Here is a 17938-nt window from a genome sequence, read left to right on the forward strand (position 1 = left end):
CTTTTAATTGAAATTTGAGATTTTTATGAGATTATTATAATTGTAACTTGAATCCCATAAAAATGTTTAAATTATTAACACGAAACAGGCTGTTATTTTATTATTTACATTTCATAAGTGTCTTTGAAAAATACTGATGAAATTATTACATGAAGCATTTAAAGAAAAAATAAATTGTACTTCTGATATTCAGGACTTAGCTCTGTTACTCTATATTTTGCATCATTTCTCTAATATTTATATTAATTTATATAAAATGTGATTTTAATTCTGCTTACAGATTCGACCGACGAAGGGCTGAAGAAGGCAAAGAGCGGTTCAGATGAAGAGCCGTACATCACCGGCGTCGTTCGTTCAACTAATCAAAATTCGCAACAGGAGCTCAAGGGAGAAGAATAGAAGGACGGGATGTATTTCTGCCAGCGATTCCGTCATTCTTTCAGCATTAATATATCGCAGCTGCGAAAGCCATTCAAACTCGTCCGACACACAAATGCATGTACACATCCTCTACACGTACACACACACACATACGTACACACATACACGATACATATAAAAGACCCAAAAGCCTGATCAACGCCGCGTACTTCCTGTGATCGTCGATTAACGATAAGTGGAATAATCAAAAATAGCGACGCAGCGGAAGAGGATATGTTCAGGTCACGAAAAGAGAAGCGAATTATCAGAATGGTCTTGTAGAGAAAGGCGACGCCGTGTTATAAAGAGTATCAAGATCAGTATCGAAACGCGACGAAGCGATGCAGTGGAAGCCGATACTTTATAAGATCCCAAGTAACAATGATCTTCCGGTATGTAGGTATAATGCACTTAATCTATTTCATATAAAACAGATTTGTTCATAAATCTTTCAAGAGTATATAAAATGGCTGCGCAAATATTTTTCATACTTAGAAAATTGAGAATTAATTGCGATTAAAATTTTTCTTACGACGAAAATATATCGTCAAATATTGTTTTACATATCGTTTGCTCTGTCTTTGTCTCATTATGTGTAAAAAAAGGAAGGATTTCTTTAATTTTTAATTAGAGACGGAATAATGTTGACAGTATTTATTTACGTACTATTTTTCTGACGAAGCGATTTTCTTTCTCAATAATCAGATATATACAAAAAAATTATATCCTAAATGAAATAAAAAAATATAAATCACAAGAAAATATAAATCAAATATTCGATGAATTAACTACAGATATTATAATGTAATATATTATAGTAATATTAACGTGCAATATTTTTTTTTCATAACACAATGCAGTTAATATTTTTCAATTTTCAATGCATATGTAGATATAAAAAAAATAAAGAAGCCTTCATTTGTCGCGGAATTACACTTTCGATACTTTACCATTCAATTGAAGATGGAAACCGGAAAGTCGCGAAGAGAATCGAATTTACATGCCGTATATAATCGCGCATTGTCTAATACGATTTGCAAGCGTAAATCACGACATCGTCCCATACACGAGTAGCAGATTCTTTTTATAAAGATACACGCGCCGTTCGAGGGGATGCGGTTTGGCGAGCCGCGTAGTTAAGGATACGAATGCCATAATAATGACCAAGTTTTTATGGTTGTACTTAAGTCATACTTTATACTCTACTTTACTGTTAAGATGTTTTAAACATAAGTTACTTCATATTTTCATTATCAAAGTGTCTTTATCACAGTTATCGCTATCGTTTCACTTTCGCGTCGAACTGAATGGCGAATCGACGTCATTTAGCGTCGATCGTCGAAAAATTGGTAGAAGTTATGGAAATATTATAATACCTACCTGCACTTGTGATCGTATGTCTAACTTGAATTCAAGAGAATAAACTGAATCCTCGTAATCTGTACATCGGCACATCAACATTACGATCAGATAAATAAATTTTGTATGTCCACATATTGTATGTCGCCTTGACAATAAAATCTGATGGCAATCTGCAATAGGAGAGAAAAGTATCAATTAAATGAGATTAGACAAATTGAACGATTTAACTTACATTGGAAAATCTATAAAAATTCTGCCGTTTAATTGTTTTTTGTTTCGTACATTTTGTAAGAATTTTTTAATGAAGACTTTTATTTTGCAAATCAATTTTCGCGAGTAAAATAATATCAGCTAAAGCATACATTGAAATTATTTCCATCCCAATGTTAGAGAAGCCATCGACGAATATCGTCTGCGATTGCATGGATGATAAACTCTCGAAAGTCAGGTGCGAGACCGCCTCTCGGTTGATGGTCCCGATCAAAGGACGCGTTTGGACCTTGGTCTCATTTTTGTGATTATTTAATATACGTTAAGCAAACAATAGAATAGGTGCGCCTTGTTATAAATGAGTATAAGAATAACCGTTGTACTGGTTGACCTTACAATGTCATTCTCCGTTCAATAGCGGAAGATGCATAGTAATTGCGACAATTATTTGAGATATTTTAATTATGCTCGTCTATGATAATTAAATTGTTTATTCAAGAATACCGACGAATATTTTTCATTTAGCAGAATATAGAATTCAGTGTTACAAGGATAACAAAACTGTCGTAAGAAAGAAAATTCGGAAACAAGTGGCCTTCTTCAAAGAGAGAATTACGAGCTGAATGAGAATAATCAGGATACATTCGTTACAATGAACTAGCTATTACGAGTGTACAATAAGTTTTTAGATTTATAATACGAAGTATAGATTTTATTATCATGAATATTATATTGCGTAATGAATTTGTATAGAAGGCACTCGGTCCCCTTTACGACAGAACTCTGTGTGTTATAAGCGTGTACCGAGCGAATACGCTTATTTCGTATGTTGATGTTCTCGGAGAGTGTATAATTTTGCCATGACGACGAGCGCCGAAAGAACTTGTAGCGAGGAAGCTTGTAATAGCGATGTCACGCATCGTTTACGCGCTGCTAGAATTATTTTTCTAGTTCCTTTGGGGCATTGGATGTCAATGGATCTCCATGCGAGCGATCATCTTCGAATAAATAACGCAAGACCTGGCCGTTTTAACTGCTCTTTAGTGCAACTAAAGCGAGCAGATCTGTGCTACAACTACACGATCGGCTCAGCGATATCACTTCAACATCGTTCTCGCGGCGAAATACTCAGCGCGTAAGGGTCGAGGATCGTTGTGCCTTCGTGTATGCATGTTAAAGTACGTTTAATGATTGTAAGAAGGGCAGACATCCACACTTTGTGATTTTATAAGCAGTTGTTCATTTTTTTATACTTACTTTAATGCTTATCTAGGATAGAGCTTTGTGTACCCTAAAGAGTGTTTCAATAAAAATCACAAATGAAATAATTCATTGCGTTGTGTTCATAATTTTTTCTCTACAAAAAAATAAAGGTTTTTTTCCACATATCTCTTCTTTATAGAGCTCCCAGAATTTTTTATTAATTTACGATTTATAAATAATTTATATTATATATATTGATTTATCAATATATTAATTTATCAATATTGATCAATATTTTTAAACATATAATATTCTTTTGTTATCAATTTGTATACTTTGAATTTTGAACAGAAATGTTGCTTGCGAGGAAATTCAAAAGGAAAAATTTGTAATAATTTTTTTGAAATAAATTATTAAAAAAACGTAAATAAAATGAATCGTCAAATATACTGTCGCATAAAAATCGTTCGTATCGAAATCTAGCGTGCTTTATTGATATATCACAGGTAGGGTTTCATACAAGGGACGAAACAAGCGGATAACATGGTTTATTACTTTTTTTTGTATTCAAGGTATCTCGAATGAATGTTACAAGCAATAATATAATCAAAGGTAATGAATGAAAAGCGATGAAAGTAAAGTCAAATATTACACCTCTTTCGATATTGGTCACATTATCTCATCTTCGAATGATTGATTTTTTTTTCGCAGTTACCATCTTTTTCTCTTTTCCATTCTCTCTTTTTTTTTTTATGATTTGTACTTCTCTTGGCGCAATCTCTTGGCTCTCTGGCTTCTAAGGAACCAATCGATTGCTTTCCAACGTCGACAGATTTGCGAGGTTTATTATACTTTATCGTATAATGAGAGAGATATTCAGGAACGATGCCACTTGATTCACAGATCTTAAAAAGGAAAATTGTCCGCGAGAGATCACGTTTATTAAATTTGTCTTGTATCATGTGTAGTTTTCGCGTATCTTTAATCAGTCGAATAAATGCTGGCAGACTTTCCAAGCTATGAAAAATATTATTTATGCAAACGAGTGCTAAGATTCTCTTACAGGCGAAGAAAAATAAGGCAGAGGAAGAATTGATCATAAACATCGATCTCCCACTCGTTGACAAATGTACGCGAATTAAATAGAGTTTAACTTTACCACATAAAGCAACAACGGAAACGCGTAAATCAGGCCGCATCGTTACGATAACGACGGTTACGCAATCGTTTACCGTCGTTATACATTCCGCTTAATAAAATCTTGTTGATTAAAATAACGAAACGCTAGTTATAATAACTTCTCTAATTAACGATTATTTGGTAATATACAAAGTAGTAGAAAAGAGGGAAAAGTAAGTCCGTCTCCCATCTCGTAGATTTTTCTTCGTAAATACAAAAACGTAACGCGTATAGTATCTAAAGTATGTATGTGTGTTCCAGGACGTTCTAATCGCGCGGAAGGGTCTTTTGAATCGGACGTAATTAGCGCAAATTAGATTTAATATACAATCGCTGATAATTCTTGAGTTTGCTCTAGAATGATAAGCGAGAAATGATATTTTTATCTTTGCTAAAAAAAAAAGTAATAAAATACATCTCATTAGCCGGAACATTTGTCAATCTAATCACTTAACTGAGTGACCAAATGGCAATTTTATCGAGTTTCTTTCTCTCTCTTTCTCTGTACTCGTGTCGAAATTTGTATGCGCAATCGTATCAACGTGAAAAATGGTTTCACGAGAGAGGATCGAGATGCTGGAATCGCGTCTCTAAAAAAAATCCCAAGTACGAAATGATGAAATCTTGGTGAAGAAATTTAATCGGAAACTTATCCGCGCAATCGTCGTCGTCGCGTCGTGGAACTCACGCTTTAATCGTATGCGTACCGCTGTACCTGTAATATTCCTTCCTTTTTTTTTTTAATGTAATATATCGTTATAATGTTCGTGTAACAATAAAGCAATATGCAAATGGTATTGAAGACTTCTCGTTCGGAGGTGGCTGCTTGTATTTAGCGCGTTCCGTGCATTCGCGCAGAGGAATTCCATTAGTTCTAAGACACTTCGCTCTCTATCTAACGCATTTTCTCACTCTCTCCCACTCTTTCTCTCTCGTATCCACTCTCTCGCTCGTTTTTGCCCGACTAAAGTAATCTCGCTATCATTTACTTATCAATGTGCCGCAGCATGGAGAGTATCACTCTGTGATTTATTCCATTATATCATTCTTTATAGGATATATATAACTGATTTAGGTTTTTGTGATGAACAAGAATAAAGCATAAACGTGACGCTCTTTTTGCGTGATAAAAAAGATGATGATAATTTTATTTTAATCATTTTGTAATTATTTCTTTTATCACGGCACATTTTCGCAGTAAATGATTCACACGGATGTACGAGATTTTTTTGATAGTCTGCAAAAATAATAAAATCGTGTTTCCGCTTCGGTTTTTGCAAACGTGATTTTTCGAATTAAAATCGGCACATTTTCGCGAATGACTGTGTTCAGTCAGTTTTCTTCTTCCAAAATACCTAATCACGCGTGGCAAAATATCAATCGATAGAAATAGCAGATAAGAGCCGAATATATCGCTTTACGATTCTGTTTCTCTCGAAAGGAGTCCTACAATACAGGGTGTCGCCGAAACATCGGGTTTGTCCTTTTAATCACAGTTTCTTCGGCCAATTTGGGGATATATTTTTTAGACAAAATATCGGGAAAATTTATAATTTTCATATTTCTCCATAATTCTCTAATATCTAATGATAAAACGTTACATTAAATTAAACTATGTAATAGCAGAATATATTCTGCTAATTTATTTGCCTTTCGAAGCTTATTCCGCGAAAAGCGTTTTATTTTCAATCGCTAATTACTCGAAAGTCTTTCACACTCAAATTTTCTTCGAGAAAGTAGCGCGATTTCAAAAATGCCCTGGGTCATAGGACGCCCTGTATAATATTGGCGATTTCCTTCGAGTTCCCAGTTCGAGCGTCTCTCTCTTTCTCTCTCTCTCTCTCGAACGCCTTAAGTCGCCTTAGCACGAAACCTCCGCTTCATTTCCAGCCGCATCCGATATCTCTCTTCTATTTTTTTCTCATACGATAGTAATCATAATTCTTAACGCTATCCGCCGACCCGAACGAATTACGTGGATCTCCCGTCATCGGCAATATTAACGAGTGTTTCCTGGATTCGCTCGAGTCGCCGTGATGCAGTCGGCGTTCTTATTATTTTACGGAGCTTAATCGACGAAAAATCTTTCTCGCACTCTCACTCGCAAAAATCGACGCATTCTCTTTCGCATTTCATCCTTCACTCTCCCTCTCTCATTTTTTCCTTTCCTGACACTCTAAATGACTACCTAGTTTTCCTATCGCTTTTTCGATCGATTCGTCATGACACGCCGTACATTTGATATCTCCGTTTACTTTTCTTTACGTAGCATACGTAGTTAATATATAATAATCGATCGATATACAAAAAGACAGTTCACTCCTTGGGGAATTTATGTTGTCTAAGACAAGCATAGAGGGGGGGGGAGGAGGGGGGGGGAAGAAGCAGAAATATATTAATAAGATAATTAGAAACTTAACTGTTTAAAATCTCGATTAATTATTTTATGTTATTTTAATTTCTCTCTTCTCACACATAAAATTTTTTTCAATAAAATTTATAATGCGCAATTACATTATACGTGTTTCTGACGAATTATTAAATTTTTCACAGCGATATTGGACGCTGATAAATGAGCGAGTATCGTGAATTTCTTGTTTTGGAGAAATTCACAGAGATAATTCTCGCATGGTTCACGCTCTTGCAAACCAAACAATATGTTCATCGAGAGGATCATAATATTGTTACTCGCTCGTCAGTTATAAATAAATAACGCAGATAAAATGAGCTATCCTCGCGCGAAAATATATACGTATTTTATTGAACGTCGTTCCTTTTTCTTCCCGCGGCTTCCTTGGAAATAAATTTTAAACAGTTTTCTTTCCCGGTTATATGATTCCCATATTTCGACTTTCGACAGGGGCGATTAACGTTCGTGTTTGTAGTGCAATAAATTATATGATTTGTGCGATCTCTCACGTTTTCAGTATCTAGGATACGGACGCGATACGCCTCTTAGCAATGTTCGATTGCGCTACGTTTTATCTTACACTAATCACTAATTGATACTTGCACAGCGATTTATTCGCAAATAATATTAATTAATCATAATCGTAAGAATAATCATAATTACATATAATTAAATCATAGAAATACATCACAGAGAATTATATATCTTCTTTTTCCCTTCCATTTCATATTACCGATTCATACACAGGCTCTTCTCTTAGAATAAATGTCAGTCGACCAAAACCTCGTTAACGCGCGCCGTTAATCTCGCATCGTCTCGGACCGATCCCGAGTAATTCTTTTATCAAGATGTTCGATCAGTACAATCCCACGGCCAATTTTATAGACTGCGTCATGTCTTCAGCCAACGTCAACGAACGACTTGTCCTCTTTCGCGGCAGAACTTGGTGATAGAAATTTGAATCTTACAGCCCAAGAAGACTTTTCACTTGCGGAAGGATTTACACGCGATCGTCCCGTTCTCTCTTCAGACATTCAAACATTCACGCCAGAGTGACGGATTCAAAGTAAGCGATAATTAAAGACTCGAGATGAAAACGAAATCAAGTGCCGAACAATGATTCTTAGACAATTACATTGTTATATATTTTTTGTACGTGACGTATATTTCTCCGGATATCAATTTTATTTTTTAATTTTTTCATCTTCTTTCAACCACGTTTCCATTTCGAATCTTCAATTAAAAGCTTCACGATTGCCTATTTAATTGTAATATTTTTTCTATGCCGTTACCGAAATTTACAGCTATTTATTAATCGTTACAAATTTTAAAAAAATTTTTTTTAAAAAAGGAATAGTTATAAGAGAGAATTTATAAAAAACAGTCTAAGAGCCGTATTCATCATCGTGATTCAATCTGAGCTAAGTCCGACTTGAGTTAGATTCAAATCAATCTTTCATTTCAAATACGCTTCTCAAATCACAATTAAATAAATCCGATTAGTTCAAAACTTTGGTTCAAGCCTAGCTCGTCCGAAATGAGGATCAATCGCGGATCGATCTACGACCATGAATACGAACCTAAGAGCCCACGTACGTCAATAAATCCGCCACTAAATCACACAAACACACTCGATCACGCATTCATCTCCCATTTCTCTCATTCGTTCTCTCAAATCGACTTAGTCCCGGTCAATTACAACTATTTATTACGAACGAGTACACTCGAAACTCAATGGCAGTCTGTTCTTGTGGTGTGGGCAGCGTTTACGACGTGCGGACGACATTCGCTTCGTCAGGCAAAATTGCGTTTACCGAGAATACGAACGCACGCGGCAAACGCAGCTTGAACTTGAGGAACTTTTGCATTCTTCTTTTTCTCAATCGCGCGTTTAGTCTCCACTTTTTTTTTTATTATTAATTAATTGCGCCCACCGGTACTCCCGTCGGTGTCACGGCTCTCTTGTCTCAGTCTCGAGAAGTTATTCTCCTGTTTCGGTTCGTAAAAAGAAGAGATACTCGATCTTCGATATCGAGGTTTGCTCATATTGCATCGGGCTATCGGTTGTCTACACGTAGAAAAAAGCGCGTATTCTAAAGAGAATGATGCTACCTTTTTTTTCTCTCTCTCTCTCCTTTTCACTTCATTTAGAAAAACTGAATTGCTTTGTGGTCATTGTCAGATGAAACGATGACTTTATCCATTAGAGATATGTGACTATAGAAAACTTCGTGCAACGAGTAAAGGACTCAGTACAGCAATTGTCTTAATTTTCTTTCTTAAAAACTATCCGTTTTCTTTGCGTTCAAAACCTCTAGTCTATCAATTTTGATTCTAATTCGTTAGTCATAACAAATGTGCTTTTTATCTTTTCCATCTTCTTCGAAAATTGAATGCAATGTATGAAGATGAAAATTAGATGACAAAGTTAAAGATGAAAAAGAAAAAAACATTCTTAAAAAGTGTCGAAAGACTCCTACTGCACTGAAACCTTTGCAACTTTGGAATTCTTCGATTTGCGTAGACAACAGTAACTTTGAGTGATAAACGTGAAAAGATTCGTCGACTCGGTTCATTCGTCTGGATTTCGATTGCGCTGTATTAGCACTGTCTTTGCTAAAAATTGTCCTTTTTATAATTTATAATACATTCTATTCAAAGTTAGAAAAATTCCGCGAAAAATTTCGCCGACAGTGAAATTTTCAATTGAGATTCATTTTTCATGATCGAGCGACGATTCGAGCCTGATTAGTCGAGTTATCTTGTATATTGCATAAATCGTGAAATACCACAACGGGTAGATTTCTCGATATCTTAATGGAAAAGACGATCGAACACTTTTTAATTCGAATTGACTATTATTAGTGTAAAAAGGTCTCTAAAGGAGCCATGTGTTTTTTTCGGTAACCCTCTCCTTTCTCCTCGTACTCAACTGGACGGTCCATGGAAATTGTAAAACTGGAGTAATACATCGCGTGTTTGTAATACGAGCGATATATCAGTACTTACAAATTTCAACGGCTAATCTTTACTCGGCAATAATTTTATTCTATTGGTTTATTCTATGTTTCATGTATATATTTTTTAAACATTTTTATGAAACTCGACTTCTTAATGATTAGACTAGTGTATTGTTAATTAATAATTGAAATAGACAAACTGCAAATGCTTTACCCATTTCTCATTATCACATACAACGCGATGCATTGCTGTCATATTAATCCTCTGTATCGATCTTGCACTATGAAGCTCTCTAACAGGATTTTTTTTATTTGGTCGACACGTTATGCTTCTCTTATTATTATTCGAGTTGTAATATTAAGTTGTTTTCAATGCCTTTAAAAAATTAAGAGCGTATCGGTGTATTTCTCGAGCTTCTCGAATAAAGCGTCTCGTTTAGTGCGTATTTGATAGCTGGTACATTTTCTCGACATTTTTCAAATAACATTAGTTGAAAATGTCATTACGTATTTCAGGCAATTTTATTAACAGATACTTACAGCGCTAACCAAGAGTTTAAGATCACTTGCGAGAAATGTAATAAATTGAGAAAAGAAAATTAAACTTCGAGAAAGAGAATTTGAGACAAACGTCATCAGTAATAAATTTCTATCCTTCGACAATTAGTTATATACTTCTCAGTTAAATTTGATTTCCTTCGAAGCGCGTACGTTAGATACGCATTCTTACTATCAATCAACATTAAATAACATTCAATGTGATTGCGGAAATCTAAGAAGTATGTAAATAAATGCAAAAGACATGAATGTTTTCGACTAAAAATAATCTCGAGCAAATGTTTAATGTCGTTTTTTTCCGGCTTTTTAAAATAATTCAGCCGTCTTCAAGACTCTCGCGAAGATGTTAGTGATCTGTACTTGATGTCTGTCATCTCTCGTTCCTTCAATTCAAGTTAACGAGAGCTACGTCAGAAAATACGTTATATTAATGAATTCTTCAGTCGTAGCTCTTTTTTTTTTAATTTCTGTGACAATGACGATTTGTATATTGCACGTCTTTGATTCACCATACGCGCCGCGTGAGCCCGGATCATTCTTCAATCGACGGATACGGAGTTTCGATATGATTTCAAGTCCAGTCAAGTGTTTCGTTTAAGAAGAAAAAAAGAAAAAGAAATATATTTCAAGAACTTGAAAAAAAAAAAAGGAAACATCTTTTCGGCGCACTACAAATTACATCTACGCACACTCACGCTCTATCTTTCTCTCTTTTTCTCGCTCGCCAAATTCACGCGCCAAGAACACGCATCCTACGACACGCACGCTACTCAGTTCTGTTCCTGAAAACGACTTGTCTGTTGTTATCTACTCGTTACAACGTTCCGCTATTTTTATACGCACGATCTACCGTCTACCATTCTTTCGTGCACTCTCTCTATTCCTGTCTCCCTCATTCTCGCTCCCCTTCATCTTTCTACCAGATCTATCTACCTATTTTACTTCTGTGTTGTACATTCTTTCGCCAGTACTCTAACGCTTTTACGGTTTTACGCTATGTACATATTTCCTGGCGGGCCCGTGGCGAAAGAGAACGGGATGCTGGCCCGATTAAAAAAATAATTACTCGATTTCGCGGAACGTCTTCGTCGCCGAATTTCGATGCGCCGCGCTCCAGAAAGCAGACGAGTGTGACGTCGGATAATTCATTTTCTTTCTTTTTTTTATTTATTTATTTTTTTTCGACGCGAATACTTGAAAAGACCGTGGAAAAGATACTATTCTAATATCGCAGACATCTCAAGACATCCAAAAATCATTTCGATATCTTTCGAAAGTTTGAAAGACGGCTCGTACTTCCTTTGTAATCTTTCAAACTCTTTTATACCACCCCGGATTTCCTCCACTCCGGCGAGAAGAATCGGGATGTTTTTTTTTATTCCGAGTGAAATTTCGTCACTTTTCACAACGTACACAACCCGTAGTCTTCCGGAGGCAGTCGATTGAGTAATCTCGGCGCCACTCTCAGTCGCCATTTGCCACGACGTGTACAAATCGGGATTAATCTTAAACGGTATAAATCTCCTCGTCGCTCTCGTAATCGTACGCGCGATTCGCACAGCCACTCTCTCGCTCTCGCAATCCCTGAAGATCGCTGATCACTTTTCTTTACTCATTTCGCACTTCACACATTCTCTATCATTCTCAACACCCTTACGTTACTCTATCAGCGACTTTCTTTAGCAGTTACCGTATCATGTTATTCTTTTCTGCCTTTCAACGAAGCTGTAGAGAAGTTATAGGAGCCATTGTGTTATATATATAATATATACCTATATATACATACATATATATGTATATATATTTATATATTTATTTTTATACTTTATATGTATATATTCAACGATAAAAAAGATCGCTTCGATCGAGCCGATCGAATGTCCGTGTCACCGCGGCAGACAGTGACTGCTCTTTTCTCACGAAACGTATGATCTTCGAGTGGCCATTTAAATCTAATTATAATTCCTGTTTTACATGAAACTTCTTTTTTATATTTTGTCTCTCTCTCTCTCTCTTTCTCATGAATGAAACGCCGTTCGAAGATCAACCTTTCGAGTCTTCACCCTTAAAACTCGCACAAACGTATCGACGACATTTGACAAATTTTCGATAACGATTTCTAAGATTTTTCGCACATCGTGACGCACAGTGTAGCGATGAATTTTAAGGAAAGGATCTGGGAAAGCTCAGAAAAATTATATGGATAAAAATTGACATTTAGATTCAGATAATAACTTATTTCTGTTAAAACTAAAAAATTTTTAATGTTTTGTTATACATAGTCAACCATGTTGGCTCATATTGACATTTTTATTTTCCTGTATGATTTAATTTTTGAAATCTTTTTTATTTTTAAAATTGGTTTTAAATAATTATTTAAATTTAAAAATAATTTAAAAAATTATTTAAATTATTAAAAATATCGCTTTTAATTTTAATACATATTCTTTTAGTAAACCAGTCTAACATATAATTTTGAAACTCAATATATATCTTTTATTCGTAAAATGTACATAGCACAGAATTACTATGTTGTATTATGTAAGACTTGATGTGTTTACGAGTTCGTTGAAACTGAATAAAAGTTTAATCAAAACAAATGATAAATGTCTCTTTGTAAAATAGTATTATTGTGTTCAAGAGAAGAAATACTTGGTTCATTCTGTTTGGTTTAATCAAAATGCATTTATCTATATACGTCTTGTTGATCAAACCATAATTTTACTCATACGTTATTGCGAGAATAGAAGGTATCATATATACTTGTATTATCAGAACGGCCAAAACTGTCTTGTACAACTGAAAAAAAATATGCTTTCATTAACGAAAACAGTTTTATTAAATTGGGAAGGAGCTAATATTTTTAAGTCTGCTGTTGATAGACGAATAACATCTACTTATACTGATATCATTCGAAAATGCATCAGAATTTAACGCAATAAAAGTCCAAATAAAGCGGGCTCCAAATATTGCTCGCTTATAATTAAATCTTGCATAATAAGCTATAAATAATCGAGCATATCACGTTCATAGTCACGTTCAATGAATACAAGCCTGCTTTTAATGGGCGTGTTAGATCAGTGCACGATAACAGTCAGAGAAAGATATATAAAATAAAACGCGTTTAATTCTGACGGAATATCGATAGTTGCGAAATAGTTGTATCACAGATAGCGTGAATAGTCCAACAACATTAAATGCGAATTTTGCTGTAAACGCAAAAAATTGTATTAATATCTAGTATCTAATATAAACTTTAGATATATCGTTGTAATAATTATCATTATTAATAAACTTACATTACTCCGCGAGAACATTGCAATTAAAATACGTAACATGTAACATAAAATATAATATATAACATAAATATATAACATATTAATCTTACGAACTTTTATAATGACTAATGTACTGCGTTAAAGTAAAAGAAAAAGTTTTAGTAATATCAGATATGGAACTTTCTGTTCACACATGTTATTGATGCGAAAGAATGATATCAGTATGTATGAAGAATGCGATAAAGTATTTTTCGCATATCAAACCACACAGACAATTCATTTCGTTCGATTCAATCTTTGGTTTTGAACGGAAAATTTTAGACTTTGTTCTAAAATTAATTTAATCTCGCAACTATCATGATGATGCCGTAAACATCATCGATCTTAATTTACGCCGACACGTGCGCAGCGATGTGTAATTCAAATTTTCTTTTCAATTCAATCCTCTCCCGCATTCTGTCACCCATCGAGAGCAAATCGTGGCACGCTGGTGCCGAGAGTGATAGAATCAAGTAGAAACGCGCCGAAACGAAAGGGAGTTAAGGGAGAATGACAAATCAGTATCAATTGTAAAATTTGAGGATCTCGCCAAGAGATTTCCCCAAATGCGTGCAACACGACGCACAACTGGCGTGCGTGTGTAACACTCGTATACTTGATACGTACGTATATAGTATCGTACGTGTATATATATATTTTTTTATATGTTATATTTTTCGTATGTAATGTATATAATGTGTATGTATATAATGTGTATGTGTGTAACGTGTGCGTGTGCGCATGTGTGTGTGTGTGTGTGTATGTATTATGGAAGCGCCGAAGATATTCGCACGAGATTTTTGAAACTATTAAGACTCAGACGTATGTGGGAAAACGAGACGTACATATCGGACTCGCGTGGAAATGATTTAATTTGCTGTCATTCATCGAACGTCATGTCCATTTTCGTATTTTCGAAAACCTTCCCAGCGATTTGTTTTCCCATTGAACTCGGCACCGAGCTCAAGTATATAATAAGAATAGCACGTGCTGTCATCAATTCTATTATCGCAGGATGTAGAGCGACAAGATATACAGAAGATACGATCGTCTTATTTGGCGATAAGTCTTGTCCCGTGAAGATAAATGGATATTCTGTATCCGCTGGGGGAAAATTGTAGAGAAAATACGAAAGATGGAGACGAAGGTGAATTTCTCTATTCTTTTTAGGCCCTCGTGCGTCCTCGCGTGAACGTCGACATCGAGCTTTGTACATTACCTTCGAGATCCGCGACTTCGGAAACGCCGGGATCACACTTTCATCGCGAATGTCGAAAGCCTAAGATAGAATCGTATCTCCTATATAGCGCCTCTCGTACGTTTCGGAAATGATTGTTCCACTAAACATATCTCTCCTTTCTTATTCCTTCTCAAAAAAATAATGCGGTCTTTACATATCTGCATACTAAAAAAAAAAATAATTGAACGGTGAGAATGTCAATGGTACGTAAAAAAATATCCAAATACACGCTTGTCAAAATGAGATGCTGTTAATTGAACGTAAACGATGAAACGTACGAAGGGCGAGGTTTTGCCTTATTTTAGCGTCGTGGTACGTCAGCTAGGTGATCATGTGTTATGCGATATCCGCTAAAAGGTATTATGTACACGCAGTATAGTTACGGAGTAGCGTTTCACATTTATCATACAGATAGACAATATTAACTTGGATGTATTTCAAATTTGCGTCGGCTAAACAATCCCTATAATTATCCTAAACGCTAGAAGGTTAACTAAATCTTAACTGTAGTTCTGTCTTACCACTGCGCCTTACTTTGTTTGCTCGCTAACTTACATACTTAAAGAGTACTTAAAATTAATGTTCTCGTAGGCATATATATCTACGCATTAAATTCTTAAACTTACGTCGCATTCGCGTACACCAATTAACGTCATCGTAGAAAAGAAAGTAGTGGTAGTAGTAATAGTAATAGTAGAGTAGTAATAGTATCAGTAATAATAGCAAATTACGGGCGAAAAGATCTGTATTAATATAATCGATTAAAAATTGGTCTATGGGCCTACACTCGACGAGCGATAACGCTTGTACAATCAAACAGTATATTCGCACAAAGAAAAGTAACACAAAAAGAAATACAATTCACATAATATATAGACGCGTGTAAACGAAAGAAGTAAAAGAAAAACAAAACATTTGCAGCCCTTTTCTCTTCGCCGGTCGATCGATTGTTCGACCATTTCTGAAAGCCGATCGCTCCTCTCCTCGAAAAGGCACGAGAAATTGTAAATTCCAAGCCTCTTAGTCTCGTATCCGCAAGCTGTAAGAAATCCGTATGTCTCGTAGAAAAAACTCGTACAATGTGTATTATATGCGGCAGGGTTAAGAGTGAAGTCTCGAAAAGAATCGCAAGACGTCGGCCCGACGTAGAAAAAACCCGTTGCTCGTTCCGATTCCTCTCCGGCCTTTGCGATTAATTGATCGACGCTGATTGTTAATCTAATAGTGAGGTCGGTTGTGATCGGCGACGCAACGGGAATGACGGCCGAGAGAAGCCGCCGCTTTACTAAACAGAAACGGCATCTCCAGATCGTCATGTATCGCATTGACGAGTAAATTAGAGAAGACGAGCGATCGTAGACTTACTGCTTTTCGGTCTACTGAATGTACCGACCGGCGCCGTCGCTTTTACATTTTACGCGCATTACATCTATTACGAAGGAACAAAACGTCTGGGTACTCTCTGGAGATATTTGGCACAGATTAAACGGAATTTTCAACCCGCGATACGTCTCGAGCGACACGAGAACACAGAAGAAAGGAGTCATATACGCGCACGGATTGGGGCTTGACTGATCGCGAATTACGCTTCGTAGTTCCATCGCGTTTTTCTATAACGTACGTCAAATACTAAACGTTGCATGTGGATGTATTTTGATTAATACCTTATTGTTGTTCGATAGTTTCCACTTTCTTCTAATCGCTTATCCAGTGGTAACCCCATGATAAGTATCGAAAAAACATATATCGCGTCGTTATATCATAATATTTTTCCTCGCTTCGTCATTATTTTCTTCATTTCCGTAACAATGTAAAAAAAGAACGTAAATCTGTATATATATTTTATACTCTTTACAAATAATATATGTATGTAATATTGTATATATGTATATCATACAGCGTACGCAACCTTACGCGCTAGAAATATTACCGTGGTAGTTACTCGCTTAAGTTTAAAAATGTTCTATCCATTAAAACGGAAGGAGAAACGTCTACTTCGGGCCTCGTGATTTTCTCGCGAGAGAAGAGAACTTTTCTCCAGAGGAGGGAAGGAGGGGGAGGAGAGAGGGGAGAAGGACTCTTCGAGATTCAAAGCTATCCCGTGGCGATCGTCGGAAATGATCAGGAGGAATCGTTAATATTTACATGAGATAAAGCGCGATAATGTCGTTTCGTTTTGACAACTCGGCAATGAGGATCCTTTCGTCAAACTTCGAACGTGATTCGACCTTCACCTATAAACTATATCCGCGATTTAAAATCACTTTGTCCTTCCTATCTAAAAATCTTTCAATCGCATGCATTATTAATCCTTCTTAGCGGCCTTGTCGAGGCGAAGACGAACGAAGCGCTTAATAGGAACATACATAAAATTTATCTCTTCGTACATCTCGCAATATATCTCCTAGTTCTTCAGCGCGAAGTATACACGTGATTCTTGATCGTGATAATCGCTACCACTTCTCCTGTTTCTGCGAACGTTTTCTTGAATCGGTTGAAAGGGATTCCTCATTTTCGAATGATAAACCACGATGATTTCGCGCGATGGAGGTGAGAATATCGTCGTTCTGAATGTGTAGTTCAGTGTACGGAGTGCGGGGTGTTATTGGATCACGAATGCTTCACCACGATCACGCCGGGTCGCTGCTGGGTCTGCTGTTGCGTATGAAATTGGAGGAAACGATCGGCGTGCAGTATCCGTTGTTTCGCGGATGCTGCCGTGGCAGACGTCGTCGAGGGTGAAGAGGCGGACGTAGTGGTCGCAGATTTCGTTGACGTTGAGTTCGCCGTCGCCTGTTGCTGTTGTTGTTGTTGTTGTTGTTGTTGCTTGTTGGTCAGTGCCAATGGCACATCCTGCGCTGGTTCATCGCTGAATAAATGGTCACCCTCCAGATGACGTATCGCCTCGACGATTGTTTCCAGATTCTGTCGAGACGTATTCGCGATGTATAACCTTGCCTGCGACGTACCATCGTCTAGGGAGCTTGATGGCGAAGGCAACCTGCAGGGTCAAGAAAATTTTCATTGTAAAATTGACTCTCATTAGATCTTGTATATTAGATTTCCTACAAAAAAAAAA

The 17938-nt window shown here is 36.2% G+C and overlaps 2 protein-coding genes across 2 annotated transcripts in view; one reads left to right on the plus strand and one right to left on the minus strand.

Moving 5' to 3' along the window:
- The window catches only part of sano (CABIT domain-containing protein serrano), a 106633-nt gene extending 103313 nt beyond the window's left edge, over positions 1-3320 (plus strand). Inside the window, exon 5 of the mRNA XM_011054903.2 lies at positions 281-3320. The gene's annotated coding sequence lies outside the window, so the exon portion shown is untranslated. The remainder of the gene's footprint in view (positions 1-280) is intronic.
- Positions 3321-3728: 408 nt separating this feature from the next.
- crp (transcription factor cropped) overlaps positions 3729-17938 on the minus strand; it is a 163333-nt gene continuing 149123 nt past the window's right edge. Inside the window, exon 6 of the mRNA XM_011054908.2 lies at positions 3729-17860. Coding sequence (XP_011053210.2) covers positions 17470-17860 — 391 coding nt within the window. The 3' untranslated portion in view covers positions 3729-17469. The remainder of the gene's footprint in view (positions 17861-17938) is intronic.

Source organism: Acromyrmex echinatior, chromosome 6, assembly GCF_024713525.1.
Source record: "Acromyrmex echinatior isolate Ae372 chromosome 6, ASM2471352v2, whole genome shotgun sequence".
Classification (NCBI taxonomy): domain Eukaryota; kingdom Metazoa; phylum Arthropoda; class Insecta; order Hymenoptera; family Formicidae; genus Acromyrmex; species Acromyrmex echinatior.